We start from the raw sequence: 23704 nt of genomic DNA, 5'->3' as shown, positions 1-23704 counted from the left end.
CCTACACAGCACAGGCAGAGGACCACCACCACTTATGGCTGAGGAATACAGTGGTGCCCTGCCACTATATCTCCAGTCTCCTCACTGGGCAGTGGGAGAACAGGACCAGACTCATCCGTCATCTCTCTGCTCTTAACACTTTTTTTTTGCATGCAGCATCCATGATTGGCTCCCATTGCTGCTTCTCCCTCAACCAGTTTGGATGCTTTTGTACAGGAAAATACAAGAGACAAAAACCAAGTCGTATTTAGGCCCATGGCAAACAATCCCTGGTGCTTTCTGGTGTCCAGGAGCTGCCTGTGCCACAAGCAGCTACCAATACAGGCGAATGGCTGAATGCAGCAATGTTTGGTTGAATGCCAATTCGCAACCCCACGCAAATGCATGTATGGTGCTTCTCCCCAAATGCCAGCATGTGCTGAAGATTTTATGCCTTAGGGGCACATAGAAGCTGCTAGTGCCAAATAAAAATTATATATGTTTGCTATACACACTGCTCTTCTGACAAATGCACACCTAAGGCCCCGCCCAGTAACCAGAACTGTCAATATTTCAGGATCATTTAGAGCTTGTCAAGACATGCGCACACCTCTGAAAATTGATCCATGATGGATCACTTTTCAAAAGGATAGCTGACAGACAGGTAGGGGCAATACATCATTGCCTCACAGTTTTAACCCTCAATTGGCTAAACCAGCTTGCCACAGCCTCAATTTAAAGTGTCACTAAAGGAAAAATTGTTTTGTTGTTGTTTTGGAACGATTGAAGAGGAATTGGAAGCCATCAGGTTTTATTGGTGCTTTTGCCCTGTTGGAGCCCTTTCAAAAGGGCAGACCGATCAGGTCCACCTGTCCTTCGGACCAAACTAGACCCTCCAGTCTTTTCTATGGAGCGGCGGGAGTAAACGGTTGTGTTGGTTTAGACCAGCTGACATCAGATCTGCTAAAAACGGGGAGATGGTGATCCATTCCCGATCCATTGCCCATCTGTCTGGCAGATCAGATCTGATGGCAGTCGGGTGTAAATGGACAGGCAATCCGCTTACATCCAGCTGTCCAAAGAGCAGAGCAGGCTGTTTCTGCTGTGCATAAGTGGAGCAGAAACAGACCAGCCATCCTATTGCTCAGTGGAAAGATTCCCCACTGAGCAGGCGGGTGGCCTTAGTGAAAATCTCCCATTTGTCCTGTTACCATAAGTGAACCTATAAGAAAACCCCAAATTTTAAGTTGGCACTGCAACAGTAAGAGGTTAAATCTACCAATGGGGACACTAGTTTTGGTGACATCCTGGGATTCCCTCACTCTGTTTTGGCTATGGGACAGGAAGTGAATGGCAATCTCCCCAATAGGACACAAATGACCAAAAAACAAAACAAAAAAACTAGCACATGTTGTGAACCTCCCTTACCCAAAAATGATTTAAAAAAAAAAGATGTTGCCTTTAGCAACACTTTAAATGGGTTGCGTTTCACAGAAGTACTATCTGCCAAACTTGACAACATTTAATTTTGCCATGGCTCGTATACAGTGCTTCATAATGAAAAAACTGCTCTCCTGAACCTTACTCACCATCTTGATGTATTTTAAAGGTTTCAAGTAAGGGACGGTGCATACTACATGCAGTCAAGTGCATTTTTTCTGCCTCAAAAACACATAGAAAGTAGATTATATGGTTTTCAGTGGCATAGTTAACACCACTGCTTGCAGTTCCAGTAAAAAAAAAAAAAAAAAGAAGAACATGCTGCATTTTACCTGCACTGGAATGCTGTAAAAGGCATCAAAAACGCACTAGAACACACATGTTCTTATTAAGGGCCAGTTCACACCAGATGCAGTTCTGTGTGCTTTTTTTTTGCACAAAATGCATGCACAGTGTTTTCCATGTATTCCAACGGCTCTAGTTCACACCATGCAGTCAGTTTTCGGTCAGGTTCTGCACGGGAAACTGGCTGCATGGTGTGAGCTAGAGCCATTTGAATGCATGTAAAACACTGTGCATGCATTTTTAGTGCAGAAAAAAAACCCCACGGAACTGCATCAGGTGTGAACTGGCTCCCAAAAAAATAAAAAAAATTCACAGGATTGCATCAAAAGTACACATGCAGAAAAGCATCTGGAAGGCATCTGCGTTTCTATGGTGTGAACTGGCCCCAAGTCTCTCCTTTCCTATCATTCCTCCAGACTGTACATATTAAAGAGGAAGTAAACCCTGATGGAGGCTTTGCAAAGGTAAAGCATAATGGACTACTATGCATCGCATAGTAGTCCATTATGTGTCACTTACCTGACACAGGAGCCAGCGAAGTCACCGCTGTCCCCTGTAGTCCGGCGCATGGATCTTCTCAGTGGGCCTCGCCGTTCCGCTGCTGTCGTTCCCGCGCATGGGAGCCGCCACTTGCGGCATATCACCGTTGACCGCGGCGCACTCAGTGCGCCGGTGCGCCGTAGACAGCGGTGCCTGTCTTTCGGCAAATATCTCCTAAACCGTGTAGGTTTAGGAGATATTTCTTGGACCTACAGGTAAGCCTTAATCTAGGCTTACCTGTAGGTCAAAGTTGGTTGTAAGGGTTTACAACCACTTTAAGTTTCTGAAGTCTCTCCTGATGCGTTTTATCCCCCAGACCTTCCACAATTTTTGATAGCCGTCTCTGAACTCATATCAATATCTTTCTGTAAGTGAGGTCGCCAGAACTGGACACAGTATTCTAAATGAGGTCTAACTAAAGATCTATATAGGGAAAATCAGGACCGCCTTCCTCCTGCTGGTGATCCCTCTAGTGATGCATCCTAGAATTGTATTCCCTTTTTTCACTGCCTGGCCAGTGTGGTAAAGTTTGGCTAGAGTTAGTTAGTGGCGATACACACTTCCATTTTATCCTAGAACAGGTGTGAATTAAAGTGGTTGTAAACCCTTCCATATACTAAGTGAACTGACTGGCCTCAGAGATTAAACAAATCCTGCTACATAAGTTGTATCTGTTTATCTGCAGCCTTCTATCCATCTGTTTAAAGTGCTGAATTCATAAGCTTGTCAAAGTTCAGAAAAAAAAAAAAAAAAAAGGGGGGCAGAGAGCTGAAGTTACACTTCACAGAGCTCAGTGAGGAGAGATCTTACAGCCGAATGGCAGGAAGAGACGCCCCCCGCCTCTACACAGCACACAGGGACAGAGCTGAGGCTGTCAAGCAGCTGGCGGTCCCTCCCCCGCCACCTTTTCTTTTGGCGTCAGGAAACTTAACTAGAAGCGAGGTATGCTGATAAAGGAACGAAGCAGCGGGCAGAAATAACACTTAGGGCTCATTTACACTTGCTTTAATATGCACTATTATAATACAGGATATGTATAATGCCAACAGTTAGTGCAGCACTTTACAATATAAAGGGAGACAGTACAGCAACAACACAAATCAATATAAGAGGATTGGGAGGGCCCTGCTACTGCGAGTTTAAAGTGCCTACCACTTAAAAATGCTTCTTTGATGCTTCGGTGGTGCTTTTTTTTTTTTTATTGAAGCTTGGCATATGCCTGTGTGTGTTGATATTCCCAAAAGGAACACGGGGGGGGGGGGGAGAAGCAGAGAAATAACCACCTAAAGTTGAATTAAAGCCCCTCAAAACCTGCAAATGCTTCAAGCAAACTTTGTCAGACTAATATGGACACTTTGAAGTATCACTAAAGTGACATGGGGTAAAAAAAAAAAAAAAAAAGCATAAACAGGACTGGCAAGATAAACATTTTATCTAGTGACAGGAGCTTTGACTGGCATTCAGAGAGATTTGTAAAAAATAAAAAAAGCGTGTCTGGAGCCTTGTTTTGATGCAAGTGTAAACGAGCCCTAAATGCTTTGTATTGAGACAAGTACATACTATAGAAGGACTTGTTCATTGCTCAGATTTCATGTCTGAAGTTTACAACCACTTTAATTAAAACAATTCAACAGTCAGATGGCAATAACTAACCTTCCGATCAATTTGGATCTGATTCAATCACACTGAGTCAATCAGCTAGGGCAGAGAAGTGATTGATCGTGTGGCACTGTTCAGCAGAACTGGAATACTTGTGTTATCGATCAGAGTAGGAGATTACATAGTGAAACAGGGAAGCAATTGCTAACTTGCGATCATATCTTTTTGAAATCCACTTCCTCTTAGGTGTGCCATATTGATAGAATGGATTATACATCTATTTCTTACAGAAGAGACTAATGATTTATTGAAGTGTGTATGACCAATGTAATTGTGTGCTAGAGAATACAGTCTGGCTGTATAAGAACAAAATAGCAGATTCCTCCCAAAAAAAATAAAAATAAATAAATAAAATGACTAACTTGCATTGACATACTACCTACTACAGATCAGAGAGAACCCCAACTCAATACAAACATGGAAGGATCTTATGGAAATTCTAGTGACGATCAAAACGTAATGCAAGCCATTAGAGCTCTTCTGCGCAGTCACTAGATTATAAATAAAGCTGGGAGTTCATATGAACTGTCTGCATGCCTCTTCCCAGCCTCACCACAACGGTTTCTTCTATACACCACGCCCCTCCCCTCCCTTAGTGCTCACCATGCTCCTTCCCGCAGCACATTTTGCTGTATACCCAGCCTCCGAGATGAGAATGCCCCTCCCCGTCTCCTCTATGTGCCCGCCTCTTCGTCTCTGCTACCTATCATTCTGTAGATGTTACCACGCCCCAATCATTAGCATACCACTCCCACTCTCCTTCTCAGCCTCCTCTCTTTGTCTCCTATCCCCGAGCTGCTCGCCCCGCCCTCTCCACTATCGTGTAGCAGCCGAATAAAATGGCGCCAGCTCCTCCCACTTTCCATCCCTTCATTGATGCGCCTGAACCCCAAAGTCCCAATACCCGCCGCCCGCCTGTCCCGCTTGGTCACCTTCCCGAAGTGTGCTGCCCAGTGTATGGGCGTCCAGCCGTAACACGAGTCTTCCTTGCCAAGCTGTTGAGCGGTGTTCCCGGGCGGGCCTTGCAGTAAAGAGCGGAGGCAGTGAAGGTCTCCATCCCGGCAGGCTCGGTGTAGAGGAAAGCGGAGGTTCAATACCTCCTCGCTGGAGAAACCGGCCTCCGAGCACACCGACATGACTGCAAGCACCCAAACACAGGCACACACACACACCGGGGTTGGGGGTGGAGCTAAGCTTTGCCCGCCTCCTATTGGCTCACTGCCGGGGCGGGGACACACCCAGCATGGCAATGTATACACTCCGCTACCATTCCCTCCTATAGAAGATCGGTGTGTGTACAATATACTGTCACATGGCAATGTATACACTCCGCTACCATTCCCTCCTATAGAAGATCGGTGTGTACAATATACTGTCACATGGCAATGTATACACTCCGCTTCCATTCCCTCCTATAGAAGATCGGTGTGTGTACAATATACTGTCACATGGCAATGTATACACTCCGCTACCATTCCCTCCTATAGAAGATCGGTGTGTACAATATACTGTCACATGGCAATGTATACACTCCGCTACCATTCCCTCCTATAGAAGATCGGTGTGTGTACAATATACTGTCACATGGCAATGTATACACTCCGCTTCCATTCCCTCCTATAGAAGATCGGTGTGTGTACAATATACTGTCACATGGCAATGTATACACTCCGCTACCATTCCCTCCTATAGAAGATCGGTGTGTACAATATACTGTCACATGGCAATGTATACACTCCGCTACCATTCCCTCCTATAGAAGATCGGTGTGTACAATATACTGTCACATGGCAATGTATACACTCCGCTTCCATTCCCTCCTATAGAAGATCGGTGTGTACAATATACTGTCACATGGCAATGTATACACTCCGCTACCATTCCCTCCTATAGAAGATCGGTGTGTGTACAATATACTGTCACATGGCAATGTATACACTCCGCTTCCATTCCCTCCTATAGAAGATCGGTGTGTACAATATACTGTCACATGGCAATGTATACACTCCGCTACCATTCCCTCCTATAGAAGATCGGTGTGTACAATATACTGTCACATGGCAATGTATACACTCCGCTTCCATTCCCTCCTATAGAAGATCGGTGTGTGTACAATATACTGTCACATGGCAATGTATACACTCCGCTACCATTCCCTCCTATAGAATATCGGTGTGTGTACAATATACTGTCACATGGCAATGTATACACTCCGCTACCATTCCCTCCTATAGAAGATCGGTGTGTGTACAATATACTGTCACATGGCAATGTATACACTCCGCTTCCATTCCCTCCTATAGAAGATCGGTGTGTGTACATAACACTGTCCAATGGAAATGTATACACTCCGCTTCCATTCCCTCCTATAGAAGATCGGTGTGTGTACAATATACTGTCACATGGCAATGTATACACTCCGCTTCCATTCCCTCCTATAGAAGATCGGTGTGTGTACATAACACTGTCCAATGGAAATGTATACACTCCGCTTCCATTCCCTCCTATAGAAGATCGGTGTGTACATTATACTGTCACATGGCAATGTATACACTCCGCTTCCATTCCCTCCTATAGAAGATTGGTGTGTGTACATTACACTGTCCAATGGAAATGTATACACTCTGCTTCCATTCCCTCCTATAGAAGATAGGTTCATTCTGGGAGAGGGTATTTAAGATGCGGATGTCACGTGGTTTGGGGTTCCAGTCCAGTATAAAGTGCTGATTACATGGTCCTGGTCCTCCTGACCAGCCCCCAGGAAAGCTATGGCCTGGGGTGCGGTTCCACCCGACTTTAATGCCTTGCTGGCTAGCCCAAGGCATGGAAACTAAGGAAGGATTCTGGGGAGGATGGGTGCCGTCTCCAGTCCGGGAGAGACCCATTGGACTTCGAGCATTCCAGGGGAGGACTCTTTAGAAGAACACCATGAGTGAGTTGGTTTTCTTAACAAGAGCCTGGAAGTGCTGAAGTAATCAAGAGAATCCGGTCTTGTGGATATCGCCAAGTAGACTGAAAGATCCAGGTATCCTACAAGTGTTCCACAGCTTAGTTTCCTACGTGTTCTGCAACAACGTCTGTGACAAAGACTTTGTTCCTGAGTAAGCACCTTGTTGGCTGCTAGGCCTTGTGAGAGAGGGACTGTCCAACCTGAGTATTCATCGAGCTGGGAATGGCTATTCTCTGGATGCAATCAAAGTAAGCAAGTTCCTTAACGTTTATAGACTTTCACATTGAGAGTACCTGAATTCCTTCCCAACCCTCTGATCCCAAGTTAAAAGACTGTTCAATGGTTGAAGTTTGCAAATAAAATCCATTCAAGTGTATCTATTGTCAGTCTCAAGTTACTGGGCCATCTACCACAGGACATCCCCTAGACGTGCAACAAGAAGAAGCGGAAGGTAACGGTAAGCCCAAAAAAAACAGCAGCTCCTTCGGGGGTTAGTGCAATACTTGAAATCCCAAGACAAACCTAGCAAACCCAGGATGGTTGGGAGGTATGCATTGTATACACTCCACTTTTATTCTCTCCTATAGAAGATCATTGTGTGTACATTATACTGTCACAGGGCAATGTATACACTCCACTTCTATATTACATTCCCCCTAAAGAAGATTAGTATGTGTACATTATAATATCACATGGCATGGTATACACTCTGCACCCATTACATACTGTACTAGATCAGTGTAGGTGCCTTGTCTTATACTGTCACAGCAGCTCCCAATTTTACATCTGTGTGGGTACAGTGTGTCCCTGAACAGATAGTGTGAGTTTGAGGACAGGCACCTGCATATACCCGCTCAAACACAGATGTCAAATTAAGATCTGCGGCTGTCCCAATTGACATGAATGTTATTGCTTGGACGCGGATGCATGCATGCACCCTCACACAGGTGTACCCTTAAGTACTCACATTTGAACAAGGCCTTAGGCTGGCCATATATTATACAATCTTCTTGTAAATTTTTCCTTTAGATTTACCAAAACCATATAATATGAGATCAAACCTAAACACTTTCAATCTGTATGCAATCAGGCAGGCCCTTGCACTACAAAGATGCACTACTGTAGGATTTTGGATTTCCTCTCCTTTTCTGCCACAGTGACAATGACAGCCAGGACAAATGAGGGTGAATCTCTGCAGTGGGGATGCAGACAGCAATAAACACTGTACAGAGGTTTCACACGTTCTGTACTCCAAAAAGAAAAAGTTTTCGCTTCAGATAATCTTTAACCACCTGAGCTCCGGAAGGTTTTACCCCTTCATGACTAGGCCATTTTATGCTATTTAGCACTGCGCTACTTTAACTGGTAATTGCGAGGTCATGCAACACTGTAACCAAGCAAAATTTGGATAATTTATTCACACAAGTAGAGCTTTCTTTTGTTGGTATTTGATCACTGTTTTTTTTTTTTTTTCTATAAATGAAAAAAAGACCAAGCATTTAAAAAAAAAAAAAAAAAATATTCTTTACTTTCTGCTATATCACCTATCCAATAAAAAAAATTATAATAATAATTTCTTCATAAAGTTTGCCCAAAACAATTTTGCTACATGTCTTGTTAAAAAAAAAATCCCAATAAGTTTATATTTATTGGTTTGCATGAAAGTTATAGCATCTACAAACTATGGGATATTTACTGGAATTCAGCGACTTATAATGGGACTGCAATAGTGCGGCAGAAAATTTGACACTAACTGACACTTAGGCGGTACCTGACTAACTGACATTGACATCACCAGTGACACTAATACAGTGATCAGTGCTAATAATATACCCTGCCACTGCACTAACAACACTGGCTGGGAAGGGGTTAACATATAGGGTGATCAAGGGGTTAAATGAGTGCTTCACAATATTTACTGTCTGTACTGTGTGCTGTTTTTACTAAGACCCCTTTCACACTGAGGCGCTTTACAGGCGCTACAGTGCTAAAAATAGCACCTGCAATTAGCCTGTAAAGCGCTGCTCCTGTCTCTCCAGTGTGAAAGTGTGAGTGCTTTCACACTGGAGCGGTGCGCTGGCAGGACATTAAAAAACTCCTGCTGCAGCAGCTCTTTGCGTTGGTTTTAACCCTTTCTCGGCCACTAGCGGGGGGGGGGTAAAATCAACCCACTAGTGGCCGAATAGCACCACAAAATTGACGGTAAAGAGCTGCTAAAAATAGCTGCGCTTTACCACTGATGCACCTACCGCCCCAGTGTGAAAGGGGCCTTAGCAATGTGCCGGTTTTTACTCCCTGCTTTTCAAGGGGAAAAAAAGCGGCACATGGCTGCTGTTTGTAGGGAGCCCTGTGTTGTTTACCCACACAGGACTTTCTTCTGTCATTTTCCATAAATTATTGGCCAGAACTCACTGATCGGTTTGTGCTGTAGCGAACTACAGCTCGAGCTTCTGAGTGCACAGGAACATGCGCAAGCAGAACCGGAAGAAAGCCCCGATGTACAGATATGTTACTGCGCCTGTACAAGCCACAGTACTGCGGTGGGTCAGCAAGTGGTTAAGTCACCGGATGGTTTATGCATAGTAGAAGTGGGGGCTGGGGTTAGAGTTTTTTATTTTGAGCATAGGTTTACAATACTACACTTTGCTTCAATGTAAAGTAGTGAGTGTACAGCTTGTATAACGGTGAAAATTTTATGTCCCCTAAAAATAACTCAACACACAACCATTAATGTCTAAACCACTGGCAACAAAAGTGAATACACCCCTAAGTGAAACTGTCCAAATTGGGCCCAATTAACCATTTTCCCTCTCCGGTATCATGTGACTCATTAGTGTTAAAATGCTTCAGGTGTAAATGAGGAGCAGGTGTGTAAAATTTGGTGTTATCGCTCTCACTCTCTCATACTGGTCACTGGAAGTTCAGCATGGCACCTCATGGCAAAGAACTCTCTGAGGATCTGAAAAAAAAAGAATTGTTGCTCTACATAAAGATGGCATAGGCTATAAGAAGAGCCTGAAACTGAGCTGCAGCATGATGGCCAAGACCATACAGCAGTTTAACAGGACAGGTTCCACTCAGAACAGGCCTCACCAAGGTTCACCAAAGAAGTTGAGTGCACGTGCTTAGCGTAATATCTAGAGGTTGTCTTTGGGAAATAGAAATATGAGTGCTGCAGAGGTTGAAGGGGTGGGGGGTCAGCCTGTCAGTGCTCAGACCATACGCCACCCACTGCATCAAATTTGTCTGCATGGTTGTCATCCCAGAAGGAAGCCTCTTCTAAAGATGATGCACAAGAAAGCCCGCAAACAGTTTGCTGAAGACAAGCAGGCCAAGGACATGGATCACTGGAACCATGTCCTGTGGTCTGATGAGACCAAGATAAACTTATTTGGTTCAGATGGTGTCAAGCGTGTGTGGCGGCAACAAGGTGAGGAGTACAAAGATAAGTTTGTCTTGCCTACAGTCAAGCATGGTGTTGGGCGTGTCATGGTCTGGGGCTGTATGAGTGCTGCCAGCACTGGGGAGCTACACTTCATTGAAGAACCAATGAATGTCAACAAGTACTGTGACATAATGAAGCAGAGCAGGATCCCCTCTCTTTGGAGACTGGGCTGCAGGGCAGTATTCCAACATAACGACCCCAAACACACCTCCAAGATGACCCCTGCCTTGTTAAAGAAGCTGAGGGTAAAGGTGATGGACTGGCAAAGCATGTCTTCAGACCTAAACACTATTGAGTATCTGTGGGGCATCCTCAAACGGAAGATGGAGGAGCACAAGGTCTCTAACTTCCACCAGCTCTGTGATGTCCTCATGGAGGAGTGGAAGAGGACTCCAGTGGCAACCTGTGAAGCTCTGGTGAACTCCATGCCTAAGAGGGTTAAGGCAGTGCTGGAAAATAATGGTGGCCACACAAAATATTGACATTTTGGGCCTATTTGAACATTTTCACTTAGGGGTGTACTCACTTTTGTTGCCAGTGGTTTAGACATGAATGGTTGTGTGTTGAGTTATTTTGAGGGGGACAGCAAATTTACACAAGCTGTACACTCACTACTTTACATTGTAGCAAAGTGTAATTTCTTCAGTGTTGTCACATGAAGAGATATAATGAAATATTTACAAAAATGTGAGGGGTGTACTCACTTTTGTGATATACTGTATATACATTGAAAAAGAAAAAAGGGGTTTTGGGACTTTGTATGAAGCAAAAACCAAAGGGGTACCTGCCTCCATCCCTGTCATTGATTCATAATGCCGCATACACATGATCGGAATTCTGGCCAGAAAAAGACCGATGAGAGCTTTTCATTGGAAAATGAGACCGTGTGTATGCTCCATCGGAATTTAGCTGTCCGAATTTCCGCCAGCCAAAAATTGATAGCATGTTCTCAATTTTCCTGATGGAAAAACTTTCTATCGGAAATTCTGATCGTGTGTATGCAATTTCCGACACGCCAAAAATCACGCATGCTCAGATTCAACTACGAGATGGAAGCTATTGGCTACTGGCTATTGAACTTCCTTTTTCTAATCCCGTCGTACATGTTGTACGTCACCAAGTTATAAACGATCGGAATTTGGTGTGAGTGTGTGGAGGCAAGATAGCTTGAGCCGAATTCCGTCGGAATTCCGTCGGGAAAACCATCAGAGCTTTTTCCGACGAGAATTCCGATCGTGTGTACGCAGCATAAGAAGGAAGAGAACGAGAAGTGGGACTTTATATGAAGCACACTGCAGCAAATAAAGAAGTCTAGTGACTGGGAGGTTATGTTTATTTATATTATATGATCTCTTATATGGCATTTTTTGGGCGTAAAACCTCCTGAAACAATACACTTTTGTATCACATTCAACATAAATTACATAATAATCCACAATCCAATAGACATTCATATATTATACAAACACAAATGGCAGCTGATACGTTTATAAAAATGGCCTGAATGACCTTCCTAGATTCCACTCAAAATAAAAATAGGGAGGAGGAAAAAAAGGGGTAAGATAACAGAAATACAGTGGTGAATTATTATAGGCATGAGTTAACTTATAAGGAATCATGTTAATCCATGATTAAAATGATAGTAAGGCCGAGTTTACACTGGTACGACAAATGCTTCGACATTGGAAGCTCATGTCGGATGACGTGTGAAAATCAATGTTTCCCTATGGGAGCCGTCTTAACTGGTCTGACACAAGTCGGTCCAACTTTGAAAATGCTCCCTGCACTATTTTGGTCCCACTTTGATCCTACTTCAGTCCACTGAATATCACTGAAGTTGGATCAAAGTTGGATCTCTGTCTTAACCGATATGATTTTGGCGCTCGACTTGTGCTCTGATGATATTGAAGGGGAACTCCACGTCAATTTTTTTTAAAAAACGGCATGGGTTCCCCCTCCAAGAGCATACCAGGCCCTTCGATCAGTTATGGATTTTAAGGGGAACCCCCAAGCTAAAAAAACAGCTTGAGAGTACCCCCCAAAATCCCTACCAAACCTTTATCCAAGCACACAGCCCAGCAGGTCAGGAAAGGGGTTAGGGACGAGCGAGTGCCCCCCCCCTCCTGAACTGTACTAGGACACATGCCCTCAACATGGGGGGTACCCCATGTTGATGAGGACAAGGGCCTCTTCCCGACAACCCCCTGGCCGTTGGTTGTCAGGGTCTGCGGGCAGGGAGCTTATTGGAATCTGGAAGCCCCCTTTATCAAGGGGGCTCCCAGATCCCAGCCCTCCTGAAAAAAAGTCTCAAAAATAAAACACAGCACACAGGGTGTTAAAGTAATTTATTAGGCCAACTCCGGCATCTCTTCTGACTTCTCCGCTGATGTCTTCTAGCCCTCTCCCGTTCTTCTCCCTCTGTCTGCTGTCTTCTGCTTCTGTTGGGTTATGGGCAGCCAGATTCCCAGGACCCCTCAGATAGCACTCCTAAACGCACACATCCCTAATATTTCGAAAGCCTCGCGTAGGCTGATTCAATTCATCCTTCTGGGAGCTAAACTTACAGTGGCCAAAGCATGGAAAACATTGAAGATCTCCTTCCCAGCTGTAATTAGAAAAGTCTCTTGGATAATGTCACAAGAGAAGTTAGCAAGCATACTCTCTGATACGGTGGGTACGTTTGAGATGACCTGGGAACCTTGGGCCATATACGTGGGGTCCCCTCTGACCACCAACTCATACACAAACGCAATACTACCGAATCTCCAGGCTGATGCTCCTCCCTGATACCCCTTCCCTCTCTTCTCTCCATCCCTCTCCTTCTGTTCACTTATCTCTATTCCCCCTTCCTTCTCCTCTCTTCTTCATCCCATGCAGCTATTTTGATTGTTAACAATCGACTTCTTCATATGGTTCACCCAGAATGTTTCAACTGGACAAATTATTTTTGAATGGTATGCAGTCACCTCTTCCACGGTCTCTCCCCATCTCCATTGATTGTTCTCCTCCCCTGGGCACAGTAAGCTCCCAAGAGGGGTGCTCGGGGTGAGGCTGACCATTTGACCTTTGTCTGTTGTCTTTCCCCAATACAAGATCGTTCTCCTGACTGCTTTTTTTTTTTTGTCTCCCTGTCCGTAAGAACTATAGTACATAACTAAACCGCTGTAATCCCTTATCTCACTTGCATTCCTTATATGATTTGATTTGTCGATTGTAATTCACAAGTGTTTTTGTTTACTCTTCAAAATAACATAAAATATCAATACATGTACATTTTTTGGTTGTATTGAGTATGAATACCTTTGTGTGTGTGTGTGTGTGTGTGTGTGTGTGTGTGTGTGTGTGTGTGTGTGTGTGTGTGTGTGTGTGTGTGTGTGTGTGTGTGTGTGTGTGTGTGTGTGTGTGTGTGTGTGTGTGTGTGTGTGTGTGTGTGTGTGTATTTAATTTTTTATTTATTTATTTTATTTTTATTTTATTAATCGTGTATTAATCGATATCCCATTCAGTAACAGTTCAAATTGAGGCATAAAAGTGTGTCACGCCACCCAGGTATCCCATTCATTACTGAATGGGATATCGATTGGAGTTCGCGATCGGCCGACGCTTGTCCATTTGATGATATGCCCTGTGTTCTCTTACCTTTGTAAGTGCATTTCTTTTTATATTTGTTTTTATTAAATGATTTTACACTATTTGGAGTATCTTTTTCTTCCTATGGTGGACCTTTTGATTTTCCATCGGAATATACTTGAGTCCTGCTCCAAAAGGTTTTTTTCCCTGTCTCGGATGGTTCAAGATTGACGTATTTCCTGACCTGATTTACGATAAAGTGCTCCTCTTGGATGGTTCAAGACTGATGTATTTCCTGAACTGATTTACGATAAAGTGCTCCTTACTGGGGCATCTGGTAAGGGGCCATTGTTATCTGTTTGGTGGAGGTGCACCTCAATTTGCTTCACGTCAACAAAGGGTCTTAAATTGGACTTATTCCCTTGGACACGGGGTGTTTTTCAGCTGAATTCACAAGGACTTTACATTATTGTTATATTCATTCATATTCATTTATATCATATTTTTGCTTTATTCAATTTTATTTGCTTCTTTTTGAACACTTGGCACACATAGACTCAGCATTATATGTCAATATTTCTAGGTTCACACTAACGGGTGATAACGTATGTTATTTTCATATGTCGTAGGTAATTTCATATGTCATATTCAGTTAATAGATTTGATTTTTGATTTTTCAAGTCAGATCAAGCACTCTCTTTCATTGTGGGGTGGTTTTATATCCTAATAAGAAATATTAGGGATTGCGCAGTTCTTCCTTCTTTTTCCCTTTTTACACGTATATAGCATTTTTGATATGTATTAGAATTGCTGCATCACATCTATTTGGTTATTCACTGTAGCGCAGATTTCCTTTCTTTTTTCTTTTACTGTACAGTAATACTGCTCACTGCAGGGGGCATGATCTACATATGAATGCTGCCTTTATTTACATATCAATACCGCCGGCCGCAGCTATTTACTTATGAATGCCGCCACTATTTACATATGAATGCCAGTTATTTGCATGTAAACACAGGGTCTGCAGGTGAGTCATCTGTACACAACAATAGGGCAGAGCTGAGCAGCATTATTACCAGCACTTCACAATGAGATATCGGGACACAGCACAGGACTAAAACTTCAAAGTGCAAGGGAATTTAAACCAGGATAGTTGGCAAGTATGAGGCAGCTGCTTTGGGCCCCACAACAATAACAGGGCCCAGGGCAGCTGCCCCTTTTGCCCTGCCTTAAAGACGGCCCTGGTCAACCGTATCAAAGGCAGCCGAAAGATTTAGAAGTAGCAGTACATAATAGGATCCATTGTTTTTTGTGGTTAGCGAGTCATTTGTGAGATTTAACGTGTTAACTGGAGGAGATACTGTACCTGTAGTGGAGATTTCATCACAAATTGTATCAATCTTATTTTTGAAGTGATTAGCAATCTCCTGGGCAGGAAACCTGTTGCAGGAAACCCGCATTCTGTGCACGTTTCCCACACTGCAATTAACAATACACAGGGTGTGTGATTTGCTACGGGTGTCAATGTAATCCTAATGACACCCCAAATGCAGATTGCAAACACACTGCGTTTGCCTGCACCAGATCGCATGGTACCATAGAACCATGCAATCAATTTACAGTGCGTTTTAAAAGTAGTGCATGCAATACTTTTTGTTTAATCCAGTGCAATTTAAGCCTATTCAAATGAATGAGGCTAAAAATTGCATTACACTGAGATGCACAGAAACCCAGAATGCTTTCCTGTGCTATTCCAGTGTGAACTGGCACTTAAAGTGTGACTAAATGCAAAACTTTTCTTTAGTTCTGGACAGAGTGGAAATGGATTAGAACACCTATTAGGTTCTAATTGCAGTCCATGTCCTCATTTACCCTCTCTATTTGTTCTGTTTACTATTATCATTGAAAGTGAAAATAAAAGTAAATGCCAAATTTTGGGTTATCCTGAGACAAACAATAGAGGGTAAATCTTCCAATAGGGACACTAGTGACCTGGGGACCCCCAAGGGATTCTCTTAATTTTCATAGCTTTCTTCTCACTTTCTATTTGGCTGTGAGACAGAAAGTGAAGGTAAATCTCCCCAATAGGGTGCAGTTTAAAAAAATTACAGGGGTTATAACCCTCCCTTATCCTACTCAAAATAAAAAAAATTGCCTACTTTAACCCCTTCCCCTCCAGCCTATTGTAATATGACGGTCGGGCGGGAGCCCTATAGAGTTGCCACCTCATCCCTTTAAACCCAAACACATATTAATTACACAGGTTCTGTGGCTGATTAAGGTGGTAATTAAACTCACTTTTTGCCTTATCTACATTTAATTAGCCTCAGAACCTGTGTAATTCATATGTGTTCGGGTTTAAAGGGATGGGGTGGCAATCTTAGAGCCCTATCATTCTGGTAGGAAGTCATAAAACATCCTACCAGGATCGTACCTCATGCGCACCCCACGGACTACGCTTAGGCACGATCTGTCACCTGCTGTGTCTACTGGACACAGCCAATGACAGATCACTATAACGGTCTGCTGCCGGCACCATGTGATCACCGTGGCCAATCACAGCAGATCACATGACAATTGTGCACAATGAAGGGCTTTGTTTCAAGCCATTCATTCTGTACTATTCTGTACTATTGTGATGAGCCCTGTGTTTGGTCACAATGATCACATGTACAGACGGGGCCAATTTACAGCCCATCTGTACCATGTGATTAGCTGTGGCCAATCAGCTAATCACAATAGTGAATGAATAGTTTTCATTCAGAAAAAAAGATTGCTTATAACTGTAAAGGTCACAGTAATAAGAAATCATAATGTGTAAACAAAATCCTGGTAACACTGAATTACTCTGGTTACTGTATGTAAAACAATAAAATAAAAAAAAAATGTAAAAAAAAAGAAAATGTAAACTTTTTTTTTTTTTTACATACTGTCCCCAGTCACCTGTGTCCCTGACCACCGCCACACTACGTATAATATAATATATAATATATACTGATTTGGGTTATTTTCACCAAAGTAATGTAGCAGAATACAATTTGGCCTAAATTTACGAAGAAAGATTATTTATTTGCAAAATGTTATAATAGAAAGGAAAATTGACTGGTATGTAGATGCCAGCCCCCATGTATCACACCAAAGAGTTTGTTTATATGGACTCTGTACTTGGTAGTCAATAGACAAACAATATATAATCAATATATATATATATATATATATATATATATATATATATATATATATATATATATATATATATATATATATATATATATATAAAGTTTAATAAAGACACAGACGTCAACACAAACATTAATACATTAAAATAATGTTATACACCACAATTGGCAAACTACTGGCGGGTTCCCCCATAGAGTTTCAATTGGAAAGGAGTATACAACAATTCCCTCTACTAGTTTCACGGAAAACCGATTCATCAGGAGGATAATCTATTTAGTAGATAATACATTTAATAAAAGATGGACAACACAGCAAGCAATACATATATATCTCAAAAAATCTTTACAATACAAGTAAGAATTGAATTAAGAAGATCAGCTCACCCCCACAGGCAGAACTCGCAGGCCAGAGGACCCATCAATTCCCCCCGGCGGCGGACACGGGGGATCGTATTAAACAGACTCTGATAAGCAACGGCTCTGGCATCTACATACCAGTCAATTTTTCTAAATTATGAAATTGGATGAGGGTACTTCTATTGGTTGTCATTTTCTGTGAACCCGAGGCGATACTTATATTGTGTCATAATAGAAAGTAAGAAAACGTGTGCTTTGTTCCCCAAAATATAATAATTATCTAATAATCTAATAATTTAGCAAAGAATAAAAAAAAACAGTGGTGGTTAAATACCACGGGAAGAAAGCTCTATTTGTGTGAAAAAAATTATAAAAAAATTGAGTTTGGGTAAAGTGTTGTCTGACCACGTAATTGCCATTCAAATTGCGGCGGCGTTGAAAGCTGAAAATTGGCTTGGCACGAATGGGGTAAAAGTGTCCGGTATTGAAGCGGTTAAAGAACAAATTCACAAATTGTTACATTTTCTCCCATCCCCACACCATAGTCCGCTTAATACAGTAAACTATGCAAGGGTTTCCCTAGCTGGTTTACACTTCCGATGGCTCTGGTCTCCTGTCATGTTCTGCACATGAATCCAATGGACATGAAGGGAATGTGCCCATACTGCAGGAGCAACAGCCAATTCAAGCCTATCACTCTTATTCAGAGTTCACACTTTCACAAAGTACACCCTGATTCTTTCCTACATTCAATATATAAACACTCACACGTCTCTATCTTTCCTGAAGGGTAACACATTTTTTCCTGGCAGGGCACAGCAATGGAAGGAAGTGGAGTCAGGGTGGGATGGAGCCATCAAGGAACATCAAGCAGTTTCCGGCTTCTCCATAGATAGCTGAAGAGGAGAGCCAAGTGGAAGGCTCCTGGGAGAAACTCTTTGATAATACTTCTAAAGAAGTGTTTTGTTACTATATGTTCAATGCTTTTGAAGCCATGTTAAATGATGTGTACCATAACAAAAATGATGTCTATTAAGTAGGTTTACAACTTAACTGCTTTCTGTAATATAGCCCCTGGTATTTTTTTGTTTGCACAGTAAAAAAATTCAGTTCTTGTAAGCAAGCCACATCCTTTTCCATTTCCTCTACATGTGCACTGCACACCCTGCTGGGTACTAATGTTCATATTTAAAGTTAATCTTTAAAGAGACAAAATCCTAAAGCTTATTTGCAAAAGGTAGGTAAACCTTTGGTGTAATTACATGGTAAGACCTAAATTATTTTTTTATCTCTCATGTTTGAAATGGTTGTAAATATAATATGCAACATTTAGGCTGGTAGTGGACTTCTACATCAAATTGTCCACCAGAGTATAAAAGATGCTTTGCAAACACCCTTAATTCTACCCTGTGGTTCTAGGTCACACAACCACATAGGTGTTATTCCAATGGCTTGGGCAGTGGGAAATAGAAGTCTGCCCTGTCATAAATTGTACGCACAATCACCGCAGTCTGATTGATGGGTAAGAGTGTTTAATTGACAGTAGCTCCTCCTTTCATTGCCATTGACTGATCCTGTCCACTGCCTAGCCATTTGGATCTGAAAAAAAGTAAGCCATAGACTTGTGTTTTTGTACATGTGCACAAGCAGGGGCAATGTTGTAGAAAATAGATGATTCTGCAGATTGTTGCTACTGCTAACAGCAAGAGTAAGACACTGGCAAGATCAATAGGCATTCTTATAAAAAATCTATTTATTAAAGAAAAGAAAAGGCACATAATGATCTACAGTAAATAATATATTGTAGGGATTACATTTTTTTTTTGTTTACTGACACTTTTTTTTAAATTGTATTTTTTATTAAAGATTTTTACATTACAAATAAAGCACATTAAAGTGGTCAGTGACAATTTACCAATGTACACGAATGTTGTATTGTTTACCATTCTTTGCAGGTTAAATGCAAAGGTTATAGTAAAAACCTTTTTTTATAAGTATCTTTTCAGGTCAAAGGAGTTTCTGAAAGCGTATGTACATAGTAAGCATGTGTATGTAGATAACAGCAGGGCTCAAGTCCTGCGGGAACGCATGGGAACAGAGTTCCTGTACTTTTTCCACAACAGGAACTCAGTTCCTGCAAGACTTTGAAGTATGTGAGCTGTGTGGCGGGTGCTACACCAGCAGCCGCTGACACAGCTTCTAATAGTTAGTGCCGCACACCAGGGGTGGACTGAAAATTCAGGCATTGCCAGTAGGGGGCACCATGACAGCTTCCTCTTCGATCTACCTGTCAATCACAGCTAGATGGCGGGTATATCAGGTCTCTGCTGCTAAGAGATTGTATTTAGTCAGACCTCTCGTGATGCGCTCCTCCCCGCCGGACCCTCCTGATTTTCTGACTCCTCACCCCCACCCCCCCCAGTCTCCTGCATACTGCTCTGTGCGTCCAGCTGAATCCCCCCTCCTCTCTCTTCAGTGCCATATGATGAGAGAACCCAGAGGAGGAGCACAGCGATTCTGCTCAAAGGACATGCAGGGAGAGAGGTGAGCTGAGGAACATCAGTTTGGGGTGGTAAGCTGAGCACAATACCTGGCAAAGTTTAATGCCCGGAGGGAAGTTTATATGGAAATATGCGAAGGGTTGGAATAGTAGCGAATGTGTGTTGGAGCCCTGCAGAGTTTGCAGCCCCCCAAGATAACATACATCTCCTAAGCAGGAACACATCACTATCTCCCCAAGCATTCTGCCCAGATAATGTGCAGTTCATTTATGACCTTTCCGTTTAACCCTGTGTTATCCAAACTCTGTTCAATGAAAAGTGTAAACTCACCACATAAACACTATATATACAAAATAATATTCCCCAATAAAGATCAGAACATGATGTTCACATTTGCATGGAAGCACAATTGAATGAATGCTGATTATTCAGAGAATTACCGTATTTATGTTTATTGAGAATTGTTTTTTTTATGTACTAACAGTTAAGCTTCATACACACAATATGAAAATTGGATGCAAAAATACCACTTTTAAAGTGTTTGCACATATGAGTGTATCATATTTTTTTTTGGTGGGGAAATGGATCTTGGGTGGGAGTTCCCACACTTTTTTCCCCAGGACTTGACCCCTGGATAGCAGTACACATGTATAAATACACACGCCTAAGAATGTAAAAGTATCATAGTGTATTTCACTGTTTTTTTTTTTTTTTCTGCACCATTCTAAACCCTGCATGTCTTACTCCAGTTTGAAATGAGGAAGAAAATGGGGAGATTATGGTGAGAATGACAATTAATTGTAGGCTCTAACGAGCAGAGCTCTCTAGTTCCTCCTGTATTGATTTGTATTGTAAGTGTACTGTCTGCCCTCATGATGTAAAGTGCTGCGCAAACTGTTGGCACTATATAAATCCTGTATTATAATAATAATAATAATATCCAGCACAAGATCAGTGCTGGAGTAAGGGTGATATGTGTACCTTTGCAGGATGAATGGCTTGGCAGCAGCAGAATCCACTGTAGTGTGTGAAGTGTGGGCTAGTAAGAGGAGAAACAGAAGCCATGTTTACCTCCCAACTTGTATCCCCGGAGGGGTGCCGCAGGCCCCGCCCCAACGCCATGTGAGGATGGCAAGACAAACGCCAACGCCCCAGGCGTCAGATGTCAAAGGAGGTGCGCATGAGCAATCACCTCCCGGCTGTCCATGATGACGTACTACACCCAAATGCATGGCGCCGCGGTCGTCACCCAATGGGTGCAGAAATATGGCACCGATATGTAGGTGGCCCCAAACATCCGAAGGACAGGGAGGGGCAGCAGGAGATGTGAAACCTCCCTTTATAGATATTGCAGCCCCCATGCCAAACTGAGTCACCCCACCACCAGGAAGTCACCCCACACAACCCAAATAATGGGGACACAATATACTTCCCATCCAGGACACATCTCCTGCATCCTGTACAATTGATATTTATACATATACATTACACATATACATTGCCATTGCCTACCAATTCAGGGAAGTGTTTACACTTTCGATGTTCTCAGTGATTGTCTGAAAGGTCTCATGTTTGACATGTCCATCCATAGAAAATATTAGCTATCCTACAGGCATGCATTGAGCGGGAGATGGGTTGTGGCCATCTCTCCTTACGCACAAATGCGTTGACCTGGAGGTGGAAAATGTAATGATTCTCTATGGCGGGGCTCAGCACATTTCAAAAACTGTTGGTAGAATTGCAAAATTTAAACACTGCCCAATCCTGGGCACAACCCAAATGTAGTTCTGGGAACTGAAGTTGCTGGAGTTTTAAATTTCAGTAGCTCCACTTTGCATAACCAGGTATATAACCTGCTATGTACATTTACTAGTACTGATACCAATAAACTAGGGCTGTGGAAATTAAAGATTAATCGATTAATTTTTTTGATCAATGAAAATTCTTTTGATCGGTACTCATCTCTCTGCTGGTTTCCGGGTCTTCAGGGAGTTCGCTCGGAGATCCTCCCTTCTTCCCCAAGTGCCTCCGTCTGCTAACAAAGGGAAGGGGAGAGGAGTCCAGTGACGTTGAAGTTCTGATTGAACGTAACGCTTTTGAGGGAGGAGCTACGCATGACGTCACCCGCTGCTGCCCTACAGAACTAACACGATTGTCGGCTTTACATGATGTGTTTTTATCATGTTTATGTCTTTATGTTTGAACACAAAAATGTAATCTTACACTTAAGCGGTGAGCACTTAGATCTTTTCTTTCTACCCATGACCTGGCATCCTTGCTGAGATCTAAGGAGACATGAGAGAAGTTTATGGTCCGTGTTAACCCTTTTGATACCCGCTTGCATTACCACCTGTTTGCACAAGGGTCCATGCGATAAGGTGAGAGTGATTAGTTAGACCGGAGGTGGAGGGATTGTCACGCTCCTGTGGAGAAAAAAAATACTTACGTTAGTGTTACAGTTTGAATTTAAAACATATTTGTGTGAACTGTGAAGTTAAGTCATGGATTGTGGAAACTGACTAGTGTCGGGTGATTGTATATAGTGTATACCACATTTACCACTGACTAATGCAGAGTTGCAATGCAAGGAGATCAGCTAAAAGTAGTTGGATCTGTATGTGCATAATAATTAATCTAAATTAGTCACTTAATCAATTTAAAAAAAAAATATTAATCGAACACGAAAATTTTAATCAGTAACAGCCCTACAATAAACCTTTAATAAACACTGATGTATCTGTTTTTTTTCTATTCACTAATTGAAATCAACACATAGAAGCCAAGGTAATCATGTATTGATGGTTTATTAATACGTTTATTTTTTATTGATGCATATTTTTTGTGAATAATACTATTCAATTATTGTTTAATGTGTGATAAGTAGTTCATATGAGTGCTGTCAATTAGATTTTCTTTTTATTCCATTATCTTTATAGATAATTTACACAGCTGTTTTTTGGGGTGGTTTGGGGGCTGTTCACAGATATAGAGTCAGCACAGGATTATTGGTTTACAGTTAATTAACATGAATGTAATAATTCTGTTTTATTCCTGCAGCGTGATCCAATACATGTAGATTTTAATAGCTTTTCTCCATTTGAAGGAAAATATAATGCTTATATCATTCTTTTCATGAAATAAACACAGAATCTTAAGAGCTGTAATTTTTTTCAAATGTGCAATCGGTTATAAAAGCTGGCATCTTTCTCAGACTGACCTTTTTATTTTTACTGCTGTGAGCTTGTGCTAAATTTAGAAATTAGGCTATGATGTAATTCCTGCAGAATAACAAGCAGACTGCATTTCCCCACTTTGCCAGAAGGTGGCCAAAGCACTGCTCTCTTCTCTTAATGAAAATGGTGCTTTGAATTATGAACACACCAAGTAACTGCATAGATAACGGACAGAATAACATTTGAAATGTCTGTAGTGCCTTACAGTATCTTGAAAAAGTATTCACACCCCCTTGAAATGTTCCACATTTTGTCATGTTACAACCAAAAACGTAAATGTATTTTATTGAGATTGTATGCGATAGACCAACACAAACTGGCACATAATTGTGAAGTGGAAGAAAAATGATAATTGTTTTTAAACATTGTTTACAAATAAACATGTGAAAAGTGTGACGTGAATTTGTATTCAGCCCCCCCCCCCCCCCCAAGTCAATAGTTTGTAGAAGCACCTTTCACTGCAATTACAGCTGCAAGTCTTTTTGGGGATGTCTCTACCAACTTTA

The 23704-nt window shown here is 42.1% G+C and overlaps 1 protein-coding gene across 1 annotated transcript in view; it reads right to left on the bottom strand.

The window, feature by feature from the left end:
* Positions 1-5158, bottom strand: part of ANKRD10 (ankyrin repeat domain 10) — a 54025-nt gene extending 48867 nt beyond the window's left edge. Inside the window, exon 1 of the mRNA XM_077482885.1 lies at positions 4896-5158. Within this exon, the coding sequence (XP_077339011.1) occupies positions 4896-5099 (204 nt within the window). The 5' untranslated portion in view covers positions 5100-5158. The remainder of the gene's footprint in view (positions 1-4895) is intronic.
* Between the last annotated feature and the right edge of the window lie 18546 nt (positions 5159-23704).

The sequence above is a fragment of the Lithobates pipiens genome, unplaced genomic scaffold (assembly GCF_037356315.1).
Source record: "Lithobates pipiens isolate NorthernLeopardFrog02 unplaced genomic scaffold, aLitPip1_a1.2 Scaffold_16, whole genome shotgun sequence".
NCBI classification, from domain to species: domain Eukaryota; kingdom Metazoa; phylum Chordata; class Amphibia; order Anura; family Ranidae; genus Lithobates; species Lithobates pipiens.
Note: the sequence above shows the minus strand (reverse complement) of the source record. Positions and strands in the feature narration are given on the sequence as shown.